Here is a 12,266-nt window from a genome sequence, read left to right on the forward strand (position 1 = left end):
ATGCCGTTGATCTTCTGGTATTTACAAAGACAATCTCTTTAATCGTATGATCTTCTTCAGGAAACAATTCAAACTAAAGCTGGGGTAGAGTTGGCTTCAGTAGTCACGGTGAAGGGTGGGTCGAGAGAGAGAGAAAGGTAACGTTAGAGAGAGAGAGCGCGAGAGAGAGATGATAACATGAGAGCAGGAATATTGCCCATTACTGTGCCTCGGCTTCCCACTCCTCTCCTCTCTGGAGAGATGGTTATTCTTGTATTGTAGCCTACACTAGGCTATAGTCCATTCGGCGAAGAAGAAAATAAACTATTTGAAATGGTAGCCTATGTTTGACTACATGACAAGAGTCCGTTTAAAGAAGAAGTTGGAGAGAAGTTCTGTTGGATTACCAGCAATCATTCACACGTTAGCGAGGAGCCTGTGGACACAGCTGCTATCATAACCAACTATCAACGCTGATGGTCACCCCAGAGGAGCAGATATGTACCAGGGCATAACCATGACAACCAACCACGGACCCTCGACGTACGAGCCCAGTTTCCTCCACAATGCCTCCCCCACAACCTCACCGGTGTACGTGCCCACGACCCGGGTCACCCCCATGATCCCCACGCTGCCTTACCTCCAGACACACGGGTCCTCGCAGCAGAGCAACCCTGTGTCAGGCCACTCGGCCTGGGCGCAGCCGGGTTCCGAGTCGGTTCCCTCCTACAACACCAGCAATGCGCACCACCATTCGGTTTCCCCGCGGTTCTCCTTCTCCACCAGCCCACCTCTCTCATCCGGGGTCGCCGTAGCTCGGGAGACGAACACGTTTACTAGTCCGCTCAACATCTCCACCAACGGGAGGGATCATTACGGGACGCGAAGCCTCGGCGGGTCATACCACAGTCCGTACCCGGCCTATATGAACACAAACATGGGCGGGACGTGGGCCACGTCTCCATTCGACAGCTCCGTCCTGCATAGCCTGCAGTCCGGGGGCCAGACACGGCACCCCAACCTAGGTAAGACAGGTGAAAACATGGTCAGAAATATCCACCATTAACATTTTCATGTCAGGTTTTCCATTATCAACAAATGTTTTGCTAAAAAAATTGCTTTCAAATTCAGATTAAGACATTGCCAAGAGTAGGCCTATATTTCAGTTGTTTCATTACTAGAATTAAAGCTATTGGTAAACGTCATACTTGATTCAGTAGGTTATTAGGCCTATCCAAAGGTCAACACTGAACAGCCGTTCGTTAAACTGCGCGTAACAATATAGGCTATATATCTCCACATGTGTATCCAACTTTGAACATGTATATATTTCCAAGTCTTCCGGACATAATGTTATTCATTTAACATGGTTTCCATCAAATGAAAGCCATACAAATAATACAACCCTATATCACCGAAACACTTGTATAGGTCTCATTACAGCCTGAGTCATGATAACTTTAATCAATGGTTTGAAATAAACAGAGTCAATGCATTGCTTGAACACGTTGGGAGAGTTATATCGTATGAGTAGCATATCCTACGAAATTTCTATCATTTGTTATCGTTTGTCATTTTTGATATTAAAGAATACTAATAGGCCAATGGGGTAGATAGAGATAGGCCTAGTGCTCGACAATATTGCACATTGGGGCATGCATTGGACAAAAATCTAACTGCATAGCCAGCCCAAGACATTGCATTTTATGGATTTTTTGTTGAAGAAAATATGTTTTATTCCTGTTAATTGTAGGATATAGGCTATAGTATGAGACTTTACCATTAATAAATGATAAAGTGTTTTATATATATATTTCCACACTATGAGATTTAAATAATACTGTGAAATTCCCTGTTATTGTAAGAGCTGTTTGAAAAGAGCCTGACATTTCAGACTGTTTTGGTGGAAGTTTGGCCTTCCATGGTGATATCACCATGTGGTAAATTAGTTAATAGACCAATAAGAAAGAGATTTCCTAACATCTCTGCCAATAACAGCACATTTTCTGTTTTCCCCTCCCCACTCAGACCACTCCCACCCAGACAGTCCTCGCAAAATTCTTGCTTGAGAAATTGTTCTTCGCTAAGAAGCTTATTTTTTAAACCATTTTAATTGAAAACAATCACAGTAAGGTACTTCATTGTTACCCAGAAATTATTTGATATTGAGATAAAAACGGCTGCATTGGACCTTTAAAAAATCCACATTTGTAGAACTACAAACATTCAGGGAATTAAAATCTTATTTTGACAATCCCTGCGTTTCTCACAATAATTGTTATTTATTTACTCCCTTCTGTCCGATAGCTTATTTATCATTCACAGACGCATTCGTTCTATTAGGAATTTCTGCATCCTATGTCGATGGCAGATTAAAATAGCCTACATAAATCAAATGTAACATTTTAAAAGAAGCAAARGGAAATGTTATTACATTATAAATCAAAGCAGGCTAATTCCACCCAGTTATTATCAACATAAATTACAGATTGCAAATTTAGAAGTCATTCACTTCGGATAATAAGTGAATACATTCCAAAACTATGATCCCTATCTAGCCTACCACTTTGTTAAAATTAAATGTATATGAATTTGACTATTTAAAAAAAAAGTAGCCTAGGATACATTTATTTTATTTCAGTCATCTGCCACAAACGACTCAAAATGAAAACCTAATACACTTTTAATTCTACCTAAACTGATATCGCAATTCAACCGATAAGAATTTCAATAGCAGACCACAAGATGAATGGATGTCTGCTACATTTTTCATGGTACATCAATCAGAAATATCAAATAGTTTTAGTTTGGTCTCATGTTCATGATCTAAAAACGCATGCTACGCACGATGACACAACTGCATATAGGCCTACAAAGCTTAACGTCTCATGTTATTGGGAATACAATAATGGTTTAATTATGTATCACTCTTGTGGTGCAGATTATTCTATTTAAGAATGGATATAACCCTATCATCACAAATGAAAACTGAAGCAAGAGGCGAAGCTCACGGAAAAACCATGGGACAGAACGCCTCCTGTTCATCACAGAGAGAATCAAAAAGGGTCAAATAACAAATATGAAACACGATTCAACTTATAGATAAAATATCAGAAGAAAAAAATTCCACCATTACCATTTCTAATTTAGAGTGCAAGTTGAGGCCAGTTTATTTACAACCATTTGCAACCATTGACTGCCCAAAACTAACATTTAGTTATAAGATATTCATAAGCCTATTTTAATCGGGATATTGTGATCCTAGAGAAAATGAAGGTTGATTCTCCCTCCTGACTAGTTCAGTATGATTGCTGCAGGTGGTTGGGGGACTTTAGTTCACACTGAATGATAAGACTGAATTCCACACATTGCAACTGGAATGGAAATCGCTCTGGTTACAATGTGTGTCAGAAACTAGGCAATATTTACATGTCAAATAAAGTCCAGGTAAAAACCACTGCTTACTGGTCTGGTGGTGGGAGTACACAGCGTAGACCTACATTCATTACTGATCTAAACTCTTCCAAAAGGGCTCTTTGTCTGTCCCAATAGAATAAACCTTTTTGCTTCCATATTGAATCCTTTCAGGATCCATGTAGAACCCTCTCTGGAAAGGGTTCTACATGGAACCAAAAAGTTTTTTTTAAGGGGTTCTCCTATGGGGACAGTCAAATAACCCATTTTTTCCTAAGAGTGTACTGAATGTTAGATCTATAGAATATTACTATACACTGAACAAAAATATAAACGCAACATGTAAAGTGTTGGTCCCATGTTTCACGAGCTGAAATAAAAAATCCCAGAAATGTTCCATACGCACCAAAATATTATTTCTCTAAAACTGAGTGCACAAATTGGTTTACATCCCTGTTTGTTAGCATTTCTCTTTTGCCAAGATAATCCATCCACCTGACAGGTGTGGCATATCAAGAAGATGATTAAACAGCATGATCATTACACAGGTGCACCTTGTGCTGGGAACAATAAAAGGCCACTTAAAATGTGCCGTTTTGTCACACAACACAATGCCACAGATGTCTCAAGTTTTGAGGGAGCGTGCAATTGGCATGCTGACTGCAGGAATGTCCACCAGAGCTGTTGCCAGAGAATTGCATGTTCATTTCTCTACCATAAGCTGCCTCCAACATTGTTTTAGAACATTTGGCAGTACGTCCAACTGGCCTCACAACCGCAGACCACGTGTAACCACGCTAGCCCGGGACCTCCACATCCGGCTTCTTCACCTTCGGGATCGTCTGAGGGGGGGCTATGCCCTCCAAGGCCCACCCATGGCTGCACCCCTGCACAGTCATGTGAAATCCATAGATTAGGGTCTAATGAATTTATTTAAATTGACTGATTACCTTATATGAACTGTAACTTTAACTTAGTAAAATCGTTTAAATTGTTGCATTTTGCATATATATGTTTGTTCAGTATATTTGGAAAATGTCTTCCATCTCAAAAGGGCTTTAGCCGGTAGTCTACGGCTAATGCTGATGCCGTCTACAGTTGGTGCACATGAATTGGCTGATTCTGGATCTGCTTCTGAATAGGAACCTCTGGGACATGGATCTGCCTCAGTATGTAGTTTTGGTGAACTCCGGACACAGTAATCAACAGTTAATCAAAATAGGATGGTAGTTTGACCACAAGCACTGGTTTGGATTGTGTCATCATCACCTTTGTCTGATTACATGTTGCTTAGTCTGTGATGGGTTTCTTGCTTTGGACCTTATGTGATCTAGTAAGACCATCTCTTTTTCTATGGAGCTGTCCACATGTGCACTGATCTATGGCTGAGATAATGTCTTTGTTCCAATTCACATTTTTACAATCACTCCCATTGGCAATCTTTCCTACACAGCCAACCACGGATAGAAGTAGAAACCAAACCTGGATTTAGATTTCAACACAGGAACAATAACATTGCAAGGTACCATGATTATATCAAAACACACTGCTATCCTATGAGCTCTCCAGTGTAGATACTTCTGTTTTTCAGATAACACATCGATTTAATGCAACCCTCTCACCTCTCTGGGAGCTGTTGTACTTCAATCCAAACCCATTACTTTAGACTGAGTTTTTCAGGGCTCTACTGTGGAAGAGAGAGTGAAAGTCGCTATTGTTCCAGAGGTGGACTGAGTGAGAGGGAGGGAGAGAGGAAAACTCCCCAAGACTCAATTTTCCTGTGATAAAGTACATGAAAAAAATCCCAATATCAGATTAGATCAGCTATATTAAATCCTTACACATTACACTCTGGAATATATTATTCATGAAAAAAATCCCAATATCAGATTAGATCAGCTATATTAAATCCTTACACATTACATTCTGGAATATATTATATATGAAAAACATCCCAATATCAGATTAGATCAGCTATATTAAATCCTTACACATTACATTCTGGAATATATTATACATGAAAAACATCCCAATATCAGATTAGATCAACTATTTTAAATCCTTACACATTACATTCTGGAATATATTATACATGAAAAACATCCCAATATCAGATTAGAGCAACTATTTTAAATCCTTACACGTTACATTGTGGAATATATTATACATCTATGTGTAAGGATTTAATATAGCTGATTTAATCTGATATTTGGATGTTTTTCATGTACTTTATCACAGAAAAGATGCTTATTAGTGTAACTTGCAGTATTTGAGTGAAAGGCCTATCATTGCGGCCTGTGCTTGATTTTATTCTGTGTTTTGAATGTAATCACATCAGCAATTTACAATGATAAAATCACATAAATTCTAAACATAATAGTAAGCCCTTCAGTTATACTCTTGAGGGATATACAGGATACACATTTCTTGTCTATAGTGGTAAAAAACAATTTGGTGCCAATATGACCCATCAGGGGAAGCAGAGTAGCACATGGGGTCGTACTATGTGTTGCAAATTGAGATCCGCACACAACGCTCATTGACATCAATGCATGATTTACCCAAAAGCTTGAGGTACATCTGTGGATCTGAAGTTAAGATTCTGCCCCAGGGAGACGGTTTTCACTACCATTGAATTCCATTCCGATTCCATTCCAATTGAAAGGTGTTTTTCTCATAGACTTAAGACTGATAAGCTCTTCAGAAAATTGAAAGAACCAACAGCAATATGTAAATGCTACATTCTGTTATTATGAAGACTTCATGGGACAGGGTTATATTGTGTTCAGATGGGACATTGAAATAGACACTTTAAAAAATATTTGACTCTTGACCTTATAACACGGACTGCTGGTGCTGACATTTCTCAACAATAGACCCACAGAGATAACGATACTTTGTGACATTTTGGGAGATTTATACACATGGATGTGCATATATGATCTTCATTTGATCACTCTTTTTTTGAAAATCTTCCAGAACCTCAGAAGTTTCGTGATTTACATAAATTAACTGAAAACCCACACTAACACATGGCTATATTATATTAACAGTATTGCACTTTTCAGTGGTGTAAAGTACTTAAGTAGAAATACTTTAAAGTACTACTTAAGTAGTTTTTTGTGTGTACTATACTTTACTATTTATATTTTTGACAACTTTTACTTTTACTTCACTACATTCCTAAAGAAAATAGAATACTTTTTACTCCATACATTTTCCCTGACACCCAAAAGTACTTATTACATTTTGAATGCTTAGCAGGACAGGAAAATGGTCCAATCTACTGATTAATCAAGAGAACATCTCTGGTCATCCCTACTGCCTCTAATCTGGAGGACTCACTAAACACAAATGCTTCGTTTGTAAATTATGTCTGCGCGTTGTAGTGTGCCCCTGGCCTCCATAAATAAAAAAAAGTAAGAAAATTGTGCCATCTGGTTGCTTAATATAAGCAATTTGAAATTATTTATACATGTACTTTTACTTTTTATACTTAGGTATATTTAAAACCAAGTACTTTTAGACTTTTACTCAAGTAGTATTTTACTGGGTGACTTTCACTTTTACTTGAGTCATTTTCTATACTTTTACTCAAGTATGACTATTGGGTACTTTTTCCACCATTGACACTTTTCATGTAGCTTACTTTTGGGCAGCTAACAGCCTAACCACCAATCAAGCAGGATTATGGACTAAACTTTCAAATCCTGTTGATGCAGGATTATTTTGCTGTGACAGTATAGGTCAAATTTAGATCCTACATCTGTCCTTAGCAGTTCTTTTGTCTATTGTCTTGTGTTTCTGCCATGTGTCGGCTAGCTTCTACCCGGCCCAAGGTTGCCCTTCCCTGCACTGCTGTAGCTCTGCTTTGTTGTCAACCTTGAAAGAAGTCTGCCTCTACCTCCAGATATCAGCCTACACACATTCCTTAGAAACAACCCACTGAATCAGATAATACATCTATAGTTTTAAACACTGTTTAATTTCAATTGACCCATACATTCATGTTTTTCCAAATGCCAAATGTTGTGTGATTATATGAAGTATATACACAATATAGTTAGATACTGCATCTGACGGAGTGGTTAAGTGCTGACTGGAGATACCCTGTATGTGTGAGAGAGGAGGGGAGAGAGAGAGAGGGAAGATTGTATTTATTAAACGTCATAGTATCTCTATAGAGATTGTCCATTTGTATAAGATGAAGCTCTATTCCATCTCTATTTCCAGCCTAGCCCTTTATCAAGGGAGGAGCTGTCAGATAAGGAAGAATTCCAGACCTCTATGGAGTAGTGTGTTAGTATCATAGAGAATGATAGAGGCCTCTAGTGGCCAAAAGGCTGTTTTAGCATGTTGAGCACCATTAAGGGCTTCCACCATGCTTCCGCCATTTTAAAGTAGTCAAAGTAGTCAACTGGATGAGGATTCTATGGGTTTTAGCCTCAATGGCGCTGTTCATGCTGTCACAGATGCTATAAGGGCACAGATATAACGATTAGTCTTCTATCTAGCTCTATGGTTAGTATGACCAGGAGGGAGAGAGCACCGTCTTCTGGTCAGGAGTTGTCACTACACTAGCATCCTCTGAGTTGATTTTCAAGACTGGATAAACTGTTTGATGTTATTCTGTGATTTTAGGTTGTTATGTAATGTTTAGGTAAGCAGTGTTTGCATTTATTTTCCAAAACCTCTCTCTCTCTCAACTCTCTCGTCTCCTTCCCTCCAACAGAGCTGTATGATGACTTCGCTGAGGGGCGTGAGTGTGTGAACTGTGGGGCGATGTCCACCCCACTGTGGAGACGGGATGGTACGGGCCACTACCTGTGTAACGCCTGTGGACTTTACCACAAGGTGAACGGTATAAACAGACCCCTCATCAAACCCCAAAGACGGCTGGTAGGTGACAAGACAAGAGTTCATCTTCAACATAGAGTACACACAAAAAGCATGACAGTAGCATTGTCTCGCTTTCTGTATTTCTCTCTTTCCTTCTCTCCCATTCTTTCTACTCCACTTTCTCTCTCCCACCCACTCTTCTTTCTCATTCTGTATGTGTGTAAATACAGACTTTTTGTAAATTGGTGCTATTCTCTGTTTATTATCTATGCATACTTACTTTAACTCTACCTACAGCTGAAGTCGGAAGTTTACATACACCTTAGCCAAATACATTTAAACTCAGTTTTTCACAATTCCTGACATTTAACCCTAGTAAAAATTCCCTTTCTTAGGTCAGTTAGGATTACCATTTTATATTAAGAAAGTGAAATGTCAGAATAATAGTACAGAAAACTATTTATTTCAGCTTTTATTTCTTTCATCACATTCCCAGTGGGTCAGAAGTTTACATACACTCAATTAGTATTTGGTAGCATTGCCTTAAATTGTTTAACTTGGGTCAAACGTTTCAGGTAGCCTTCCACAAGCTTTCCACAATATGTTGGGTGAATTTTGGCCCATTCCTCCTGACAGAGCTGGTGTAACTGAGTCAGGTTTGAAGGCCTCCTTGCTCGCACACGCTTTTTCAGTTCGGCCCACAAATTTTCTATAGGATGGAGGTCAGGGCTTTGTGATGGCCACTCCAATACCTTGACTTTGTTGTCCTTATGCCATTTTGCCACAACTTTGGAAGTATGCTTGGGGTCATTGTCCATTTGGAAGACCCATTTGCGACCAAGCTTTAACTTCCTGACTGATGTCCTGAGATGTTGCTTCAATATATCCACATAATTTTCCTCCCTCATGATGCCATCTATTTTGTGAAGTGCACCAGTTCATCCTGCAGCAAAGCACCCCCACAACATGATGCTGCCACCCCTGTGCTTCATGGTTGGAATGGTGTTCTTCGGCTTGCAAGCATCCCCGTTTTTCCTCCAAACATAATGATGGTCATTATGGCCAAACAGTTCTATTTTTGTTTCAGCAGACCAGAGGACATTTCTCCAAAAAGTACAATCTTTGTCCCCATGTGCAGTTGCAAACCATAGTCTGGCTTTTTATGGCGGTTTTGGAGCAGGGGCTTCTTCCTTGCTGAGCGGCCTTTCAGATTATGTCGATATCGGACTCGTTTTACTGTGGATATAGATACTTTGTACCTGTTTCCTCCAGCATCTTCACAAGGTCCTTTGCTGTTGTTCTGGGATTGATTTGCACATTTCGCACCAAAATACGTTCATCTCTAGGAGACAGAACGCGTCTCCTTCCTGAGCGGTATGACGGCTACGTGGTCCCATGGTGTTTATACTTGCGTACTATTGTTTGTACAGATGGACGTGGTACCTTCAGGTGTTTGGAAATTGCTCCCAAGGATGAACCAGACTTGTGGAGGTCTACATTGTTTTTCAGAGGTCTTGGCTGATTTCTTTTGATTTTCCCATGATGTCAAGCAAAGAGGCAGTGAGTTTGAAGGTAGGCTTTGAAATACATCCACAGGTACACCTCCAATTGACTCAAATGATGTCAATTAGCCTATCATAAGCTTCTAAAGCCATGACATAATGTTCTGGAATTTTCCAAGCTGTTTAAAGGCATAGTCAACTTAGTGTATGTAAACTTCTGACCCACTGGAATTGTGATACAGAGAGTTATAAGTTAAATAATATGTCTGTAAACAATTGTTGGAAAAATGACTTGTGTCATGCACAAAGTAGATGTCCTAACTGACTTGCCAAAACTATAGTTTGTTAACAAGAAATTTGTGGAGTGGTTGAAAAACGAGTTTTAATGAGTCCAACCTAACCTACAAACTTCCGACTTTAACTGTACATGTACATGTTACCTCAATTACCTTGACTCTGTACTGATACCCCCTGTATATAGCCTCGCTATTGTTATTTTACTGCTGCTCTTTAATTATTTGTTACTTTATTTACTTATCTATTTTTTACTTCACACGTATTTTCTTAAAACTGCATTGTTGGTTAAGGGCTTGTAAGTAAGCATTTCACTGTAAGGTCTACTACACCTGTTGTATTCTGTGCATGTGACAAATGAACATTGATTTTGATTTGATTTGATGTGGTGGATTTCATTTGATTCACCCTCTCTCTCTCTCTCTCTCCTCTCTCTCCTCTCCCTCTCCTCTTCTCTCTCTCTCCTCCTCTCTTCTCTCTCTCTCTTCTCCCCTCCTCTCTCTCTCTCTCTCTCTTTCTCTCCTCCTCTCTCTCTCTCATCTCTCTCTCTCTCGCCTACTCTCTTCGGTTCCTCGTCTGGTTCCGCTCTCTTTTCTCTCTGTTCTCCTCCGTCTCTCTCTCTCTCTATATCTCGCTCTCTCGCTGTTTCTCTCTCTCTCTTTCTTTCTCTCTCCCTTTCTTTCTCTCTCTCTCTCACTCTCTCTGTGTGTTTCAGTCTGCGTCTCGAAGAGTGGGTCTGTTGTGCACTAACTGCCACACCACCACCACCACACTGTGGAGACGCAACGCAGAGGGAGAGCCTGTCTGCAACGCCTGTGGTCTCTACATGAAACTACATGGGGTTCCTCGTCCCCTAGCCATGAAGAAGGAGGGGATTCAGACCCGCAAACGCAAACCCAAGAACCTCAACAAGTCCAAACCTGGTCCGTTTGTGTGTGAATGTGTGTGTGTGTGTTTGTGTGAGTGAGTGAGTGTCTGTGTGTGTAAAGTAAGCCTGGTCTCTGTGTTGTAGGGACTCCAGGCATGGATGGCCACACCCCCAGCAGCACTCCCAGTGCCCCTTGTAACTCAGAGGAGCCTCGCCAGATAAAGACAGAACCAGAGGCACTCAGCCTGTACTCACACCACCACAACACACACACACAGGTTAGTCAATGAACTCTCTCTCTCACACACACACACACACACACACACAAACACACACACACAAAGCTCTTAGCCCACCTGTCTTCCTGTCCCTCCAGGTTTCGGGCCTCCCAGCATATATAAATGCCCAGGGTGGGGCCCTGCCCCTCAAGCTGTCCCCTGGGGGGCACGGTGGGTCCTCGGGCTCCAAGAACGAGCCCTGGAACAGCCTGATCCTGGCCTAAGACAGAGAGGACCACCACTGACTTCTCACACCGAGCTACACACAGCACAGCTACTGTACCTGCCTTTCTGAGCTCCGGCACTAAGTTAGGTCTGGAGCACAGACACACAGAACCAGCCGGCATAGAAAGATGGGAATTAAACACATAAGGAGAACTGTTCAGGTGCAGAAACACATATCTATAGAACCAATGACAAAAAGAAGAGAGAAAAAGTGAAGCACACATAGCAGGCCTTGATCGCACTCCCTCAATTACCCTGTGCTCACGGGAACCTCCAATGTGCGAGGGATAATATAGGACAAGACAAAAACAATCCTCTGTTTATTCAAAGTGATTTGATTTCCTTTTACCCACTCGCCGGACGTCACTGTTGAATGAACTCCATGGACTTCATCACTCTGTATAGTGTGATTGCCTACTGCAAAAACAATGCTGTCAATTATTTTCACCTTTTCCTAATGTATTATTACTAGCTACTATGACATTTGCATCCTAGTCATCTTTACTGTGACTTTTTGCTTTGATCTTGTGTATGACAAAACTATTATTTGATTTAGAAATATACCGTCATCTCTTACTGATTAACTACCTAGCCTGGCTACTAAGCTGCGTGTGATGAATGGGACATGGATTTAGTGGCACATACCGCCCTCTGTAGATTATAGTGAAATTGTGCACCCATGAAAGGGGTATGTTCCTACAAGCAAGAACTTTAAAAGATTATCCTTCCCAAAATAATTGTAGTAATCTCTGATATTTCCATGTCTGTTTATTTCAGTGTAAATGGGTAGGTTCTACACCCTGGTATTTATTCTACTGAAAACAAAACCAATATTTCATTCAAGAGACAAGCATTTGGAAGCAAATA

General features: G+C 40.4%; 1 protein-coding gene across 1 annotated transcript; it reads left to right on the forward strand.

The window, feature by feature from the left end:
* The first annotated feature begins 205 nt into the window (after window positions 1-205).
* On the forward strand, window positions 206-11,990 carry gata4 (GATA binding protein 4). The gene is made up of 5 exons (XM_024000165.2): window positions 206-1,004; window positions 8,126-8,292; window positions 10,744-10,951; window positions 11,041-11,174; window positions 11,273-11,990. Exons 1-5 carry the CDS (start codon window positions 479-481, stop codon window positions 11,396-11,398), a joined length of 1,161 nt encoding a protein of 386 aa, XP_023855933.1. The 5' UTR covers window positions 206-478; the 3' UTR covers window positions 11,399-11,990.
* The last annotated feature ends 276 nt before the right edge of the window (window positions 11,991-12,266 follow it).

This window comes from Salvelinus sp. IW2-2015, linkage group LG14 (assembly GCF_002910315.2).
Source record: "Salvelinus sp. IW2-2015 linkage group LG14, ASM291031v2, whole genome shotgun sequence".
Classification (NCBI taxonomy): Eukaryota; Metazoa; Chordata; class Actinopteri; order Salmoniformes; family Salmonidae; genus Salvelinus; species Salvelinus sp. IW2-2015.

Excerpts from the sequence above, each read along its gene's own strand:
- gata4 (XM_024000165.2), top strand. The coding sequence starts at position 479 with ATGTACCAGGGCATAACCATGACAACCAACCACGGACCCTCGACGTAC. Across the intron at positions 1,005-8,125 it reads GACACGGCACCCCAACCTAG|AGCTGTATGATGACTTCGCT; the intron begins GTAAGACAGGTG and ends TCCCTCCAACAG. Across the intron at positions 8,293-10,743 it reads TCAAACCCCAAAGACGGCTG|TCTGCGTCTCGAAGAGTGGG; the intron begins GTAGGTGACAAG and ends TGTGTGTTTCAG.